Source organism: Cryptotermes secundus, unplaced genomic scaffold (genome assembly GCF_002891405.2).
Source record: "Cryptotermes secundus unplaced genomic scaffold, Csec_1.0 scaffold146, whole genome shotgun sequence".
Lineage (NCBI taxonomy): Eukaryota > Metazoa > Arthropoda > Insecta > Blattodea > Kalotermitidae > Cryptotermes > Cryptotermes secundus.
The window spans coordinates 319,062-338,334 of record NW_019733838.1 but is presented as its reverse complement, the minus strand read 5'-3'; the positions used below and the strand labels follow the sequence as shown (position 1 = coordinate 338,334).

General features: G+C 40.9%; 1 protein-coding gene across 6 annotated transcripts in view; it reads left to right on the top strand.

The window, feature by feature from the left end:
- Window positions 1-19,273, top strand: part of LOC111868201 — a 193,250-nt gene that overhangs the window by 131,377 nt on the left and 42,600 nt on the right. The window contains exon 1 of one of the 6 annotated variants that reach the window (XM_023858642.2): window positions 11,338-11,822. The exons of the other annotated variants lie outside the window; for them this stretch is intronic. Within the exon in view, the coding sequence (XP_023714410.1) occupies window positions 11,717-11,822 (106 nt within the window). The 5' untranslated portion in view covers window positions 11,338-11,716. Of the gene's footprint in view, window positions 1-11,337; window positions 11,823-19,273 lie in introns of those variants that run through there. 6 annotated transcript variants of the gene reach the window in all.

Here is a 19,273-nt window from a genome sequence, read left to right as displayed (position 1 = left end):
GAGTACTTCGGTTTCCCCTGCCAATCTTCATTCCACCAATTGCTCCACAATCACCCTCACCTATCATCTGGGGCTGCTACAATAGCTCAGAAGCGGCCGCAGTACAAGGGACTTAGTCCCACTCCACTAGCAATGGAAAAAGAGACCAGACTTGTCTCGTTCTTTTCCTTCTATTCAGATTTGTCTTATTCTTGCATAGCGCTCTATTAGCGTGAGGCTTCGAGGCATAGGCCTATATGAAACAATTTATACATATATATATTTTCGTTTAGTACGAATGTATGTAATAACAATGAAGAGTAATGCCTCAGTACGGATTGTTGATCTATTCAGCATACCTCCGTAATTTTGACTTCTGGCCAGTTTAAGCAGTGACAGTGACCACATTTTTAAACCTAGAGATTAGATAAGATTGTTTACACGTATTTTGCATTGATAACACGTTTCAATGATCAAACTGGTTTATCTTCTGGATTGTGATGCCCATCAGTTTAGTAATTCATCGACCTTTTGGAGGAACGTACTGCCTCTATCTTCAAGGTCGAACAATGAGCCAAGCAACTAACAAAGACCAAGCGGTACTTGTTACTGGTTGTTTGTCTTGATATTAGGCATTGAAAATGTAGGCAGTAGTTATCTCCGAAACGTCGGTGAACTTCTATCGCACTGCACAGCATCACATGGCAGAAGACCGTACTCTTCACGTTCAATATTCTGAGAACCTTAAATCCAAAGCAGCTTGAGCATTGCTGATATAATGAAGACGAAACTACTAGAAATACTTTAATAATGTCTTCATAATTCTCGCCTTCTTGTAGATGTATCAGAAGTCGTGTTTTTACTCAGTATTACCGAGCAGGCTAGTATAGCAGTAACGCTTTAGACTTTTGTTTTGGAAGTGCTCTGTTGGAACATGGCTGGGCCACCGGCTATCCTGAGGAAGGATGTACGTTGTTTACCTCAGTCTCTCCAGGCACGTGATTTGATATTAACTCGATTGGGTCACGATCGGTTCCTTCCAATTCCTTCCTGTTCATCATTCACCAGTCGCCCTACCACTCGACACCTCAGTTAGATACACTGAGGGAATAATAAAATAATCCACACAATCCAACTTAGGCAAAACTCTACACTGAAGATTCTAAAGGGTCTGGAAAGGGGGAAGGAAGTGAAAGACGCATATCACAATTTTTGCCTGAGGTGAAACATGTGTTACCGGCGTGCCTACACTCCGGTTAGCTGCTAGGCAGAGAGGTGTTATGAGTCGGGTAAAACAGAAAAAGAAAACAATTCGTGGTTTTAGTCCGCAAGCGAACTATACCGACCGAGCGACCGCCGCTTGCGGCGAAATTAGTGGTGGTCTATTGGTCAGATATCCTGGCTACAGATCCATAGGTTCGGGTTCGATTCCCGACACTACCAGATTTTCTGACAAGTAGTGAGTCTGGAACGGGGTTCACTCAGCCTCGTGAGGATAATTGAGGGGATATTTCAAGGAAATGAACGGCTCCGGTCTAGAAAACCGTAATTAACAGCCGTGGTGATCCGCTGCGCTGACCACGTGACACCCTCTATCCGCTAAAGTTGGCATGAGCATGTGAATCACAATAGTAACGGATCAGAGCTGCGATTCAGAAACCGATATTGTGGAGAATGTGCGGCAAGCGCCGAAATTTGCGACCTTCACAATTTCTACATCTCATCAGGTGGCGTCTGTTGGAATTGTATCTCTACTATATAGTTAAGAAATTAGATACCCCTGCCAGTAGAAGTTTGGAACCTCGCTGGCAGAAAGGGGCTAATAGCGAGCACCAGTACCGGTAGGGTATGGAGACAGTAGAAATTAAAAGGGGACGCACAATGGACCAATAACTGGTCTAAGTGCATGGGGAAACCCACCCCTTCAATACTGAATACTGAATACTGAATACTATGTAGTTAAGAAACGTTTGGAGGGGAATTTCCGTACTTTTTAAGTTCTTATTGAGTTTGTATATGTATATAAAAGGGTGGCCGGAGCTTGAAGCTGATTGGTGAAGCTATAACTCCACTCACACATGTCTTCATGTCATGGTGCTTAAATAAGCGCGGGGACAACTTTACTTTTATGTGAACAGCGGACATCTCTGTCACTCTATAATGGAGGTTTTATTATGTAGGTGGAACTTAACAGGGTTTAAAAAAAAAATCGCATAGTGGGGGGTGGAGTCCTACTGCGTCCACTCGTCACGGCGGCTACTGATTGGCCTATTGTACCCGCCCCGGGTGATTATGATGATGGAGAATTTGGTGGAATGAAGATTGGCAGGGGAAACCGGAGTACTCGGAGAAAACTCGCCCCAGCGCCACTATGTCCACCACAAATCCCACATGACCAGACCTGGGATCGAATCCGGGCCGCCGCGGTGGGAAGCCAGCGACTAACCGCTTCAACTATGGCGTGATTTTCCATCCTTTCGACCAGAAGGTATGAACATTTTTGAATCTGCAAGCCAGCGTGATGATGAATGAAGATGCTGTGATTGTAAGGGGCTATTGCACAGTGGAGAGGCCAGAGTATGAACAGTAACTGGAGCGCCGGGCAGTGAGGTGGCTTTTCTTTGTGTCTTCAGGGCAAGAGAGAGAGAGCCGTTGACCGGGCACATCATTACTGCATAGCGATCGACCACTCGATCCGTTCCGCGGGGCTTGATTTTGTGATAAAGGAGGCAGTTTCATGCACACGTGGAGGCAGTGTTAAAGAGTTTTTTCTATGACCGTACAAATGCAACAGAAATCTCGGACATATGGACCAAGGCTGCATACCAATTCACACTCCCAGAGGCTTAAACTATTTTGAATTCCTCTAGAAACAAAAACGATCTTTAAAATTTATGCCGTCTTGTGGGACGTGAGGCCTTTAGTATAACGACGTTTCAGAGGAAAGTACTATCTCAATCATTAAAGCCCATGAGTTAGCCGAGGGAACACAAAATCAACTGTTTTATCCTGAAGATGGAGCCAGTATAATCCTCCGAAATGTCGCCACACCTTTGTCAGATATCACGGCGTCGCATCCCAGGAGACAGCACACTTCATTCTCACAACTGTGAGGACCTCTGCTCTCACGAAAACACCTCTGTGCTTATTGACGTGCAAGTTGAAATTCACTGGTGAAATTGTCTTATCCCGTTACCGTTCCTCGACACGGACAATTTCCTGAATGTTTTGTGCGATCTTTGTTCGAGCACTCTAAAGTGAACGCATGGACATTCCCGTCCCTTTGTCCGTATACGGGATTTAACCTTTCAAACCACGTAGACACAAAAAGTTTTGTCTACTGGGATATAACGCCATGTAGTTCGTTGAAAGTCAACCAACTTTTCGGAGGAAAGTGTCTCCTTGATCTTCAGGGTAAGAGCAAACAGTGTAAGAAGTGGAGCTTGCTGCCTGATGCATGCCGGTTTGTTGTTTGGATTACACTTCAACGTGAAGAAGAGGCTGCATATTCTCCGAAACGTCAGCTTAATTTTAACGAACTACACTGAGTTATATCATTATATATATATAGCAAATTCACTACACCAACAATTTTAAACCCTGAACTTTGACATTTTCTGCAAAAGTGTCGGTGTAGTGAATGTGCTATGACCGTTGCCAGTTGAATTCCAATCTTATGCGTATCGGCCAGCTCTGCGTGTTGAACAGATTTCTCTAAATAAAAGTTTTCATTGAGGGGTCTTCATGGAAAATGGACATAGCATTTCTCTAGGCTGGGGGCCTGCGATAGCATAGTTAGTTGAGGCACTATGCGGCAAGCCGGAAGGTCGCTAATTCGAGTCCCGATGAGGTGGATTTTTACAATTGACCTAATCCTTCCAGCCGCACTATGGCCCTTGGGTCGACTCAGCGGCTGACAGAAATGAGTACCAGGAATCTTCCTGGGGGGTAAAGGGTTGTCGGCGCTTAAGGCTGACAACCTTACCGCCATCTGTGAGCCGATTGTCTAGACAATGTGGGAGCCTCGATATCTCACAACCCTGTGGGCCTCCGTGGCCCGTTACAGGGATAGAATTACCTTATATTGGAAATAGTACGGTACATATATCTTACTTCAAACAGGGATAAGATGGTATTACAGATGGTATCATTTGATTCGTCCATTCTTACAGGCATGTGATAAAAACGTGTATAAATTTGATTTTACATGAATAGTACATACAGGTTTTCTGAAACTTTGTTCGTATAAACATTACATATTGAATTAATGGAGTTTTGGACTTTCTCTATCGTCCGTAATTCTAGGAAATAGAAAATACAATATTTCGGAAACTGGATCTGTTTCTGTTTTAAGGTTAGGAAGGAAGACACCTACTCAGTTGGGCCCCTTAGAAAGAGCTAATCTCAGTCACTCAGTCACCTGAAGACGGAAACAAATCCAGTTTCTGAAACGTCGTGTTTTCTATTTCCTAGAATTCCGGATGAAGGAAAAAGTTCAAAAACAAAGTAATTCTGTGTGTTATCCACCATTGTCAGAACCTTTTTGGAATCTATTACACATTGAGCATATTAGTATTTCTCGGTCACACGCACGGTCTGAATCCTAAGTCCATTGCAACCAAGGGGGGGGGGGATGCATCCTTATGCACAGCCTACTATCTTGTCCCGCAAGGCATGGTGACATAATTTGTCTGAGCATGTTACTCCTCCACTCATAACCTTGACAATAACTACTAATTCCAATGTTATTTCTGGACCTTACGACGTCATGTCCTGCTTACGTAACAATTATGTTGCCATTAGTAGAAAACAAATATTCTGCGCAACTTTACATTTTTTAACAGAAATCGGCGAACCTCAAGACGCGCTCTCAAAATATGCAGTGGATCCTCGAACTTGGAACTCAATCCGTTCCAGGAGACGGCTCGACTTTCAAGTTCCACTTTCCAGTTAAATTTCCCAATTTTAAATAATGTAAATGAAATTAATCCGTTCCAGACCGCCAAAATTTACCCAATATGAAACATTTTAAGTGCACGTTTCAAAAGATCACATTGGTAAACAGTGATAAAACAAGTATATTTAATTTCAGCAATTGAATGTTTTTGTTTATAATAGTACATACATAAAATATCGTATAATAATCGATTAATAATAATAATATGAGGGATATTGCTGTTCACTGGAAGGTGAACTATTCTTCTTTCACCAGGAATCTACTAGTTGATAGTTGTGTTTCATTAACATTACCACAACTTGATTTTTCTGTGGAGAGAAACCTGTCAATGTCAATTGTTTTTGTCTATTTTTAAAATTTTTCTGAAATGTTGCATCAAAATGTAATTAAAGAGGTTGGTACTCCCGTTCACAACTGCGATATTGGGGCGCCACTTCTCTACAAGGCGTGACGACCACGTGATTCTTTGTTCGACTTTCGAATTTTTGTTCGAGTTTCAAAACCGGATTTTCCTCGAAATTTTTTTCGAGTTTCAAGTTGTTCGAATATCAAACCGTTCGAAGTTCGAGGTTCCACTGTATTTCCATTGTAAACAGGGCAGCTACTTGAACAGAAGAGAAAAATTGCCATTACGTTGTTTTTCTCCGGTTTCCACGACATAAATACTCATACACGGAGTATGTAGCTTACTGTGTAATATTTACTTTTTATCTAGGAGTACCTGAGTATAATGGAGACATGCATGATAAGTAAGAAGTGTTCACATCCCTTGAGAAAAATATTTGAAAGTTCTATTATACATCAGACAAGTTTTTCGGCCTGCCGTGTCACAGTCGTATGCTGTTCTATAGTGTCACGCGTTCTAGTGACTATAGACGGGGTTTGGATTAGTGAATAGATTTATTGACTACTTAAAAGTCGTAGCTACAAATAACTATTACACTATTGATGATTTCCACACAACAAATCACTCCACAGTAAGTATTCTCAGCCTGTCTCCACTAGTCTTTACTTCCAACAGCTGTCCGCAATAGCTTCCCTAGACGTTTCTTGGTAACGAATTTTAGCAACGAGGAGTCTTCAGCTTCCGTTTCCCGATGGTTAACACTCCACAACTGAACCCTCATCTGCACTGCACTCACTCGCTGAACAGAACACAGTCTGTCGAGTCACATAGCCTTGAAGCGGACCCGCAGAGAATACCACCTGCATCACCTCTTGTACTGTTATGTGACGTCACTGAGCACGCGTATGCTGCGGGAGCTACGTACGTGTAGCAACGGCTGTTTTCGTCACTTATCGTGACACCTTTTCTATTGTTTCGTGTGGGCATTACCTAGCAACGGCTGATGTTTGCAGAGTCATCTCTTAACGGGTCTGTAGGCCACAATATATTTTCCTATTGCTTCTCTGTATAATAGCAATAAACATCTGTGGACGGAGGGAGAACGCCGATGGTCCTTCTACCGAATTACATTATTTTGCTTTTCTTTTAATAGACCGATAAGATATTTCCAAAATTGTAGTTAATTATCGGGGGCTGTCGCGGCGAGCGACTGGGAAATTTCAAAATAATTCCTTAGTTCATCAGTATTGGCCACAGAACTTCATCACTTTTAATAACCTGGAAGCTAATGATTTTATTCTAAGACGGTCAGAAGATTTCTGCTGGGCGACGCGGCAGCCACAAACAGATATATACGAGAGCGGCCGACAGCTTCTGGGCGTGATTTGGCCCCATAGCAGTTGGAATGTAAAGGTCTCAGAGACCCGCTTCCTACAAGCGATGCTCATGTACATATATCATTGTTCGACTCCTCTCTCCAGGGAATCGCATCCCACTCCAATGGCGAGCTCAATATAAATGGCTGTTTAGGTCCAATGTTAGAACCAAACGAAACACTTAAATACGCAATGTGGGTAAAATGTCAAGACTTCTTGAGCTTTACAGGCAGATGTGAAACACAGTTAACATTAACACTGTGTTATTAAGAGTCAAATCGTGACGTGTTTTCAGTGAACGAGAAAATAACTCTTGGAACTCGAATGACTTGTAATAATCAAGTAAGAGGTAAAAGAAATCAAGAAAGACACGTCAGTTTCTGGTGAATGCTAGAAAACCTCTGCTTGATTCTGTCGGTTGCCCTACAAAGTGCGAACATCTCTTTCCTATTTAATACTTTTCCAGGTTGATGATTTCCACTAACTTCAACTTGTACCTGTTACCGATACGTTATTTATGATTCATAGCACTCTGTTAATTCTATAAACGGAACTGATAATTTTCTGTACAATATAATTTGTTGTTCAGTTAATAGGCTTCATACCCACAGATTGCAGTGGGGCGTTTCATTTTATTCACAGTATAAACCACTATTTTCTCACTCAAGATTAGTTGCCAAATTATCTTTGCAAAAAAATGATGAGGTCTGTTTTCATGGAAGTCCTAACTAAAGTTTTAAACATAGTTAATTATTTATACAGGCGAGAGGCTAATTCTGTCAAAGGATAAAGAAGGATATTTATAAGGAATTTTATGGAATAGTTGCTTAATTTTATCTCAAATTCCTGATACTTAAATAGAAGCACAGGAATTGATTTTGCATCACATTTGTTTCAGATTTTAATATTTTGACAGTCAGATTGTCCGCGTATAGTTCTCATTGGCTTCCTAAAAACTGGGATATGTACATACTAGAGAAGTTCTAATTTCTCTACAAAAATTTTGTAATTGCCCCTCCCTCCGACATCAGTGTTGACAACATTTTCAAAATTTAGAATTTTGTACGGATCATATGCCTTGATTCATAGTCATGATCACCGTCTTAACTCCTGCTTGATACCTATGAAATGCTCTGCCTAGAGCAGAGTTTTTCAATCTTTTGAAACTCACGGCACACTGAAAAAAGGGCTAAAATTATCAGGACACACCATAAATTTTAAGGAGAGATTTTATAATTAGAAAAAAGTAATAAGATTGTGTTCGAAATGTCAATAGCTAAAATTCTGATCGTTGTGTTATTTTTTAAAAATAGTGTTTTTCATGGATTTCGACGATTTCTTTGTTCCTTAGTTTTCCTCGCCTCTTTTCAACCTTCCCCAAACTCCCGCGGCACACCTTCAGACCCTTCTCTTCACACAAGTTTGCTGTGGCATTCTGGTTGAAAATCGCTGGCCAGCAATAGAACTTTGTTAGATTTGAAAGTGTTAGTTTCTTTGACAGAAGTCTTAACGCTATTATTGTTTCGCATTACGTAAAAAAAATGTTCTCCTACATAACTCTGGGAAAAGTAATTTTGGTTCTTGACAAATATTCGTGATTTGTTCCTTTTAAATTTTCACCGTTAATGTACTGTATCCTCACACCCAGCCAATTTGAACACGGTTGCAAAGACCGGGTCTAGCCTTAAATATGTCGTAATTGCCTTGATGTGTAGCGTTTTGATTTTTGTGGACAAACAGTAAACCAGTAATTGACGTAATTCATACTGGAGGGCTAGTCTGTCAGTCCATAATTANTTTCTGTACAATATAATTTGTTGTTCAGTTAATAGGCTTCATACCCACAGATTGCAGTGGGGCGTTTCATTTTATTCACAGTATAAACCACTATTTTCTCACTCAAGATTAGTTGCCAAATTATCTTTGCAAAAAAATGATGAGGTCTGTTTTCATGGAAGTCCTAACTAAAGTTTTAAACATAGTTAATTATTTATACAGGCGAGAGGCTAATTCTGTCAAAGGATAAAGAAGGATATTTATAAGGAATTTTATGGAATAGTTGCTTAATTTTATCTCAAATTCCTGATACTTAAATAGAAGCACAGGAATTGATTTTGCATCACATTTGTTTCAGATTTTAATATTTTGACAGTCAGATTGTCCGCGTATAGTTCTCATTGGCTTCCTAAAGACTGGGATATGTACATACTCGGGAAGTTCTAGTTTCTCTACAAAAATTTTGTAATTGCCCCTCCCTCCGACATCAGTGTTGACAACATTTTCAAAATTTAGAATTTTGTACGGATCATATGCCTTGATTCATAGTCATGATCACCGTCTTAACTCCTGCTTGATACCTATGAAATGCTCTGCCTAGAGCAGAGTTTTTCAATCTTTTGAAACTCACGGCACACTGAAAAAAGGGCTAAAATTATCAGGACACACCATAAATTTTAAGGAGAGATTTATAATTAGAAAAAAGTAATAAGATTGTGTTCAAAATGTCAATAGCTAAAATTCTGATCGTTGTGTTATTTTTAAAAATAATGTTTTTCATGGATTTCGACGATTTCTTTGTTCCTTAGTTTTCCTCGCCTCTTCTCAACCTTCCCCCAAACTCCCACGGCACACCTTCGGACCCTTCTCTTCACACAAGTTTGCTGTGGCATTCTGGTTGAAAATCGCTGGCCAGCAACAGAACTTTGTTAGATTTGAAAGTGTTAGTTTCTTTGACAGAAGTCTTAACGCTATTATTGTTTCGCATTACGTAAAAAAAATGTTCTCCTACATAACTCTGGGAAAAGTAATTTTGGTTCTTGACAAATATTCGTGATTTGTTCCTTTTAAATTTTCACCGTTAATGTACTGTATCCTCACACCCAGCCAATTTGAACACGGTTGCAAAGACCGGGTCTAGCCTTAAATATGTCGTAATTGCCTTGATGTGTAGCGTTTTGATTTTTGTGGACAAACAGTAAACCAGTAATTGACGTAATTCATACTGGAGGGCTAGTCTGTCAGTCCATAATAATAATGTAATTTTGGTGTGTTAAAATCAAAGTTTTAAGGAGACTTTCTTGTACCCAAGACAGATTAAGTAAGAAGTGGGGAGAGAAACTACACAACGAAGAGTATCATGCAGTCTACTCACACTACTAATATCAGGTGTTAATGCTATTGGATCGAGATGAATGGGACCGCCGGAACATTTAGCTCTTATGGAGAAGAGGTACATCCAAAATGGCGTTTGAGAAGCGTCATAGGAAGAGACGACTCAGAAACGTCAATGCCGTCCAGAGGGTAATTCTGTAGTTTATAGTAGAGAAATTATATATGTATATGGACATGAACTGAATTTACTTGCTAAGGATATTAGCGCTCATGCNCTTTTGAAACTCACGGCACACCGAAAAAAAGGGCTAAAATTATCAGGACACACCATAAATTTTAAGGAGAGATTTATAATTAGAAAAAAGTAATAAGATTGTGTTCAAAATGTCAATAGCTAAAATTCTGATCGTTGTGTTATTTTTAAAAATAATGTTTTTCATGGATTTCGACGATTTCTTTGTTCCTTAGTTTTCCTCGCCTCTTCTCAACCTTCCCCCAAACTCCCACGGCACACCTTCGGACCCTTCTCTTCACACAAGTTTGCTGTGGCATTCTGGTTGAAAATCGCTGGCCAGCAACAGAACTTTGTTAGATTTGAAAGTGTTAGTTTCTTTGACAGAAGTCTTAACGCTATTATTGTTTCGCATTACGTAAAAAATAATTTTCCCCTACATAACTCTGGGAAAATTAATTTTGGTTCTTGACAAATATTCGTAATTTGATCCTTTTAAATTTTCACCTTTAATGTACTGTATCCTCACACCCAACCAATTTGAACACTGTTGCAAAGACCGGATCTAGCCTTAAATATGTCGTAATTGCCTTGGTGTGTAGCGTTTTGATTTTTGTGGACAAACAGTAAACCTATAATTGACGTAATTCATACTGGAGGGCTAGTCTGTCATTCCATATTAATAATGTAATTTTGGTGTGTTAAAATCAAAGTTTTAAGGAGACTTTCTTTTACCCAGGACAGATTAAGTAAGAAGTGGGGAGAGAAATTACACAATGAAGAGTATCATCCAGTGTACTCATACTACTAATATCAGATTGTTAATGTTATTTGATCGAGATGAATGGGACAGCCGGAACATTTAGCTCTTATGGAGAAGAGGTACATCCAAAATGGTGTTTGAGAAGCGTCATAGGAAGAGATGACTCAGAAACGTCAATGCCGTCCAGAGGGTAATTTTGTAGTTTATCGTAGAGAAATTAAATATGTATATGAACATGAACTGAATTTACTTGCTAAGGATATTAGCGCTCATGTGTGTACTTTACTTCGATGGTGATTATACCCTCTGGTTCCCTACAGGTAAGAACGTTTTTAGGAGCTGAGCAACTGCCAACTCCTGCACAATTTAGTGGTTAGCAGTAAAGAACTGTTGAAGGAAAACCTGCCGTCACGAGTACATAGTTAGTTAGCTGCATAGTTAACACCGAAAAAGGTATTTTTAAATTTGCGTAATCTGTAGGTAAGGCGAACTCGTCCATGCGATAAGAGGAGTTGGTGCATACAGCAAACCCGTTCCTCCAGTTCTCTCTTTGCTCAGTCACTCCTTCCGACTGTGACCGAGCGGACGTGTTCTGGGTTGCTCTGGCTGTAACAGGCTACCCTCCACATCGGAATGTTTACCTTGTGTGTCCCGATGTGCGTGTATAAGTAGAAATATTTTTCACTTGTAATGACCTCCTGGTGTTTATTTCAACATTTCGACATTAATTTCGGAACCATTTGTCATATTTCATTCTTGTTCGATCCTGTTAAGTGCGTGTTAATAATTGCACAGGCTTACTAGACAAACAATTCTGAAAAATAAATCTTTGGCTTTAGTTCAGGGGCAAGAATTTTGCTGTAGCCGTGACAGTTAAGAAAATATATTTTCCACAAATTTCAGTGATAAGACTTAAATTATTGTGATTCCTGTTTGTGTTCGTGTGAACAAAATGAGTGCAAGGAGAGGCAACTTGACAAGTTGGGAACCCCCGACACTAAACTCGTTGGAGTGCTGGGATTATTCGATAGAACTGGAATGTCTCCAGGGCCCGGAAGGTAAGGCAAATTGGTTCCCATATAACTCGGTCATGACTAACAGAAACTTGCTGCGTCTCAGCAAAATAGTATTTTCCTTAACATAACACACGTACCAGTATGGACTTTTTCCTTCCAATGTCCATTTTTTCTTTCTCGTACACTCTTCTCCTTGTAGCTTTAGAATTCCCTGCTACCTGCGAGCACCTCTATTTCCCTTTCTTTGTACACGCTACTCCAACCTTTTCCTCAATACAGTAATCTGTTCTTCTATATTCTTGGCCATAAAATTGTGATGTATTTCAGCATCGCCCCTTATATCCAGTCAAGCTGTGCCGCTTCTCTGCTTCGGTTAGTCGCCCTATGTCCACAGTCCTTCACCGAATTTGATCTTGGTTAACTAAATCTGAACTACGTACTCCTGGATGAAGTCCCGATAAATTGTTCCGTTAACACGTATAAATACCGACCGAGCGGCCGCCGCTTGTCGGCGAAGTTAGTGCCAGCTTTAGTGGATGGAGGGTGTCTCGTGGTCAGCGCAACGAATCCACACGGCCACTAATTTCGGTTCTCTAGACCGGAGCCGCTGTATCCTTGAAATCGCTCCTCAATTATCCTCACGAGGCTGAGTTGACCCCGTTCCAGACCCACTACTCAGAAAATCTGGTAGCGCCGGGAATCGAACCCGGGATCTCTGGATCTGTATCCAGAAACACTGACCACTAGACCACAGAAGCGGTCATCTACTTAAGGCGCGTCCAAATTACTCGTGCTCTTGCTCGTGTGACTCGCTATGCTCGCGAGTAATGTGGACGATATGACAAGTCACGAGACAAGCAAATTTAAAATTTTTAATTTAAAAACTATAGCCAATAAATTAAAATACGAGTACAGCCTATACACACTATGAGTAAATATACGGATCCTCACGCGCCGAAGCCTGGCGAGCACGAGCACGAGTAATGTGGACGCGCCTTAACATAGAGATACGTGGATAGGACAATTCCGTTTTTATTTTATATGAAGAGATCAGGAATAGACATTTTCATAGATGTCATTTCTTTATAAAGTCTGCATTTATCTCTTGGTGGTATTTAGTTCTCGCACTGAAATGGCTTTAAAAGAGCGGGACTGATACGTGATGGTCAACTGCTCTCTTTCTTTCTTTCTTGCATTAGGCGTGATTGCATACTGAAGATTCCAACTGCGGTTTGCTGTTGACGGTCGGCTTGGTTGTGACTTCAGATCCCGGAAATAAGAACTTCACTAGTGAATAATAAGAAGCTGAATGTGCACACTTTTAAACCGAACTTCTTGTAAGAATAGGAGTTCTTGCTTTCATTATGGAGATATTATTTCTTTCTTTCTTTCTTTCTTTCTTTCTTTTCTTTTTTTTTTTTTGAGAAAGTCGTCTGTTTTACACAAGATGCAGAAGATTGAGAATAATTGGTTTCCACGTATTCAGTGCTTCTGGACGTAGAAGAAGAATGTTATTGTGACATGATGCCTGAAAGTCGGAAGAATCCGTTGATAGACAACGGCTCACTAGGCAAATATCCGACTCAACGAATGGGCTTGTGGAGGCCAAGGCGTTGCTACGAAATTGACACAAGTTTTTATGAAGATGCGGATTTGTTGAGACCGACCTGGTACGGAAAATGTTTTCCGTGTCAACGGAATAAATAAAAGTTCCCACGGATACGAGCAAGCAAATCAGCATATTCCATGGTGACCGGAGACTATATAAGAGGCCTTTGAGACAAAAAATGCCTTCACTGTGACCCTGCGAGTCGTAGGAGGCGATGAAAAAGGAAGTGTCAAACCTGAGACAGTAAAATATGGTCGCGAGTCCCAAAGGACTCAAACCCGAGAAAGACTGAGCTGGCAAGCCCAGCAGCATGTGCAAAAGACAGACCCGTCCTCTCGTCAGAGAGGATGCCCCACAGAAACGAGACCGTAACGGTCAAACAGTAATAAATATCTGGTCATGAGCCCCAGATGGAGCTCGACACCAAAATTTGCTTACTGACAGACCGTCAGTCGCAATGTGACTTTGACTTTGACGGATTCATTGCCAAATGGCGCAATAAATAACATATATATATTATTAATAATTTAATTTCACGATGACTTGGTCTTGTGGTAGAAAGTCGAACTTCAAGATTAACATTATAAAAGATTTTATACGTAATGTAATAACGCCTAGTTGTATGGAATTATAGTCCGTTAGAAGTAAAGAAGAGCGTTATCAGTTCTTCCTACGAGTATGAGTATATACTCAATTTGTGACGCGGTACGTCGCTCCGAGCGAAGTCAGTTGAACGTCAAGAGGAATAACAAGTGGTTTTATGTACACCATTGACCGACGCTGTGAACCTGCCAGTAACTGAGAAGATGAAATATTTTTATACAGCCGTTAAACAACGCTGGGAACTGATCAGTCGTTAGGCATTGGGATGGCAAGTTGATCACAAATGTTTTCACATATTCGTTTCCTGAAGCAGTAGCCGTGTCAGATGGCATGGTAAATATTATAACCGTCGTTGTTATAAATTATTCATATAAATACGCCGGGAATGTAGAACAACGTGCGGTAAGATGAATGTAATATTTATGTACCTTGTATACAATTTATATCTATTCTTACATGTACGCCCGTTGCTAGGCAACGTGTTGGTAAACAAGTTTCCGCGAAGACAGATTCTGAATAAACAGTCCATTGCTAGGTCACGCAACAATAGATGAGGCTGTGTTCTCTATGCGGACTGCGTCAGGCAACCGTCAGATTCTGGATAAACAGTCCGTTGCTAGGTCATGCAACAATGGATGAGGCTGTGTTCTCTATGCGGACGACGCCAGGCAACAGTAGAATACCGGGGTTATGCAACCCGTTTCTAAAGCAATGACTCGGTAAACACACTTCCGCGTAAGCTGTGGCGTCGTCAACAATAGAGACGCCGTTTTCCCGTGGGGTCTGTGCAGAGTGCTTATAAGAGAAAGGAATGACAGAATTCGTTCAGGGGGCAGTTACATGTCAGTCGTAAGCTTGAGGAGTACGTGCAGAAGAATTTATAATTCCAAGGTTCCACAGCGATTCAAGACGAAGTAGCAAGAAGACTTCACCGTGATATGAAATGCTAGTTTCTGTGTCGAAGTCCTTTGCCAGGATACGACTACTGAGGACTGGGAGTCCTAGTGCGTGTGCATCGGTGAACTGGAAAGTGTGTTAATTAGCAACAGCTCTTTATTTAAGCGTTTTTAAGAGAACTTGTAAACAAGCTGTTAATACATTCAACCATTCGAATTAGATCCCTTTATTTTCGTCACCCGTACCACCCTACAGGTGACAATATTTATACATAATTTAATTTCGTGGCGAGCATTCCACGGTTTTTATAGTATATTCATGACGCACGTCAAAAGTCCGTTAGAATATCATAATTATTGGAGAGCCGATGAGCGGCTCAGAGTGTAAAATCACGAACGGATGAATGAATATTATATATACATACTATTTATATACGTATTAATGCTTCCATTACGAGGTGAAGGCCCCAGACAACAGGCCGCGTACTGGCACAAAATATAGTACAAATATGACTTTGGGCATTATTAATTTTCTTAGGGGTGAGCATAAATTGTTGCGGAAAGCCGAAGATAGAGATGCATGTAATAATTATACTAGAAGTATGCTTTAACATGAAGCCTAAATGCCAAAACAATACTCGCAGTGTCAGAGAAACGCCAGGGAGCCATCTATTCCTAGACAACGTCATTCTTACAAAAACTGCCTGCGCGGCAACGAATACGAACCTAAAAAATGGAGGCCCCGTTTGGGGCGTTGCTTCGTACTCGGTCCGCCTCGAATTTATGCATCATGGCATAGCAGACTGGCCCTTGAAGATGTGAGGCAGGCTAGAATTACTTCCACTGTATCCCTGAGAGTCGTAACAGTTGATGGAAAGGGGAGCCGGTGCCTGGGGGTATAACTGGGGCACCCTGTTCTTGGTGGATATAAATAAGAGGACCTGGCATCCATGTTCGGGGAGTCGATTCTCAGACAGTAAAACGCGGTCATGATTCCTGCGGGAATCTGACCTGAGAATGAAAGCCCTGGCGAGGGCCAGCAGCAATTGTGAACAACAGACCCAGTCTCTCGTCAGAGGATGTTGCATAATGGCTATAACCGCAAAGGATCAGTTGAGAAATAAAATTACTGGTCGTGAATCTCAACGGATTTGTCGCAAGACGTTCTGATTGGTGGTAAGCCGCCTGTCTTAAAGAAACACTGACTCTCTGACTCTGAAGAAGTGAGACGTCATTCGACATCCTTCGTTCGTAACACAGAGGTGACGATTCCTAAATCAGAACCAAGTGAGTCACAGAAGAAGAGAAGACACTCGTAGTCCGGTGAGGAATTGGGCGAATTTTAGTCATTGATCATGAGCTGTTATAATTGATTGTAATTAAGTGTAAAGCAAGTGCCAATAAATCCAGTCATCCAGTAAAGAATCTATTCTTTACTCACGGAGACCCCTCGTACGTGATATCATATATAAAAATGTTCTTGGAGAAGCAATCCCAGGGCAATTGTTAATATTACTGTTACATTCGCCGGTTCGATTCGAAACGAATTCCTTCTCCATTCTTTCTTGCATAAGAAGAGTAGAGGAAGCCTGACAACAAAGAGAACGCAGCCTTAGTATCTTTCAGGATATTCGTGGTAATGAAATATGTTTGCACTAGATCATGGAATGATATACAGAGACATTGCGTTTTTTTTTTACTTTATCCATCGTCCTGGTATTTAAGATAACTAGAAAAACACGACGTTTCGGAAACTGGATCTGTTTCCGTCCTCAGGTAAGGGAAAACACCTATTCTGTTGGGTCCCTTAGAAAGAACTAGCCTCAATCACTGGATACGTTTGCAGTATTTGTTTTAACATAACTTAGTTGTATACTCGAGTATTTATAAACGTCTCACTATACTTTTGTGAGCGTGAAGTTTCAAAGACCGACAATATTCAAATGGATATGCGAGAGATAAGGTGGGATGGTATGGATTGGATTAATCAAACTCAGGATAGAGACCAGTGAAAGGCTCTTGTGAATACGGTAATGAACCTTCGGGGTCCCATAAAATGCTGGGAAATTCTTGAGCAGCTGCAGAATTGGCGACTCAAGGACTCAGCTCCATGAGTGAGTAAGAAGTTTCAAAGACGGTTCGTTTTACTGAGGGAATACTCGTACAGCTTTCTTAAATCTGGGGACCGCGCCATAGCTCAAGCGGTTAGTCGCTGGCTTCCCACCGCGGCGGCCCGGGTTCGATCCCTGGTCTGGTCAAGTGGGATTTGTGGTGGACAAAGTGACGCTGGGGCGAGTTTTCTACGGGTACTTCGGTTTCCCCTGCCAATCTTCATTCCACCATATTCTACATCATAATCACCCGGGGCAGACAACAATAGGCCAATCAGTGGCCGCCGTGAAGAGTGGACCCAGGCGGACTCCACCCCCAACTAAGCGAAAATTCTTAAAGCTGGCTGCCCCACAATAATTGTGATATGGAGGTCACAATTCCAAGAATCCTGAGACTTCAAATTGAAGTAACTACGGCGAAGAGCAGAAAACAAGTTTTTGAAACCGCGGTGCGGATTGTTCTGCATGAAGATTCTACCAACTAGCTACAAAGGAAATTATTGATAACGGAAAGAGGAAGCGAGAGATTTGATAAATAGTAGGAAAATAATAAAAATATAAATATTATTAATAAAAGAGACAAAAAAGGAAAGGAAGAAGGGAGGCAGAATAAAATAAATTTTTGCATCGCCGTCTACTACTTGTCGGTTTAGAGATGCTTCAAAAGCATTACATTCGCTCCTACATATCGTTGCTCTATCAACTTCAGTGCTTACTATTAGCGTAGCAATAGTTTCTGAACTGTCAAGGTCATTGAGGTTAGGCATTGTTGCAAAACTCTGTTTTAAATTTCCCGTTGGAATTTCAACCGACTTGTGCAGGTAAAGTGTCAAGCGTCATGAGGAGGATGAGCCCACAGTAATACATGATTACACAACGTCCGTAACGTTTGAATGCTTGCACTGCAGTATATACATATACATTCACGCCTCCCTAACTACAGACCTCTCAAGGAAGATAATGGAATATACTAAAACAATACGCCTAAGCTTCTAACCAACTTTTGAAATCGCAGAAAGAAATTCAACAAATTCAGTGATAAATATTCAGTGAACTGGTATTTATGAATGTGAGCCACTTGGGTACACTACGATATAACAACTGCGAGCGTTACTTAGAACAGAATGGTAAACTGTAAAGTATTGTGGTGATTAGGAAAGAATATAAAAACGGTCTTAACACATCTGTTTCCTTTACTTCATTTATTTCATTACTTTCACAGCTATTTCTCCTTCCATCCATTAAAAGATTATCTTGCATTAAAGGAAAATATCTTCTTTAAAAAAAATGTAGCGCCGTATCGTTCGCGGAATGGACACTTGGTACCTTTTATTTGTGACTCATAAAATTAAAAACTTGTATATTTGTCAAGGAAAATCTCTTGATAATTAATCTACAATTCTTTAAAAACCTCTTTATTATTTTAACACAAAATTGTAACCAAACTATATAAACTATAAATATAAATATTTTTTAAAGTTATGACACATCCAGGATAGCTCAGTCTTCATAGCGACGGAATATGCGAAGGAAGGCCGGAGTTCGGGTCCCAGCAGCGGCAAGAAAATTTTTCTACTTCACAGCGTCCAGACCACCTCTGAGTTCCACCCAGTCTCCTATCCAATTGTAACAGGGGTCTCTTTATTCGGGATAAAGCGCCCTCACCACTCACCTCCATCTGGTGTAAAGGTCAAGAATCATGGAGCTATACCTCATCTCCACCATACATCTCCATGATGTGGTGCTTCATTAATTAAGCACAAGGATAACTTTTATGACAAAGACATATAATTAAAACCTAATAAGAATACTCAGTCTCAGACCAAGTTCATGACATTCCGCGTACAGTACAACTATAATCCATCTTACGTTAAACCAGTCTTGCTACGTATGCATAGCTAAAAGTATGCCAACACAGGACGATAAACGTGAACTCTATCAGTGCCATTTACATACAGTGAGAGTATTCCGTTCACGGGTAACGGCAGGCATGTCGAACATTTTTATGCACTGTCCATCAGAATTGACACGGCGCTCCTAGGATACCCCCACTCCCCGCTAATCAAACTTAAGGCAGCAAGACAGAGTTCTGGACCTCTACCCTCTTTTTCAGTTCCCGCGCCATGGCTTCGTCGACTGGCAGTACATATTTTACAATCGGTTCTCCTGTGTCTGGGTGCTTTTATTATAAATCATATTTCACTTGCTTTTTTTTTTCTGTGGCGCCACAGTCCCCATTTTTGGGCTAGGTCTACCTCCATGAAAATCTCCCTT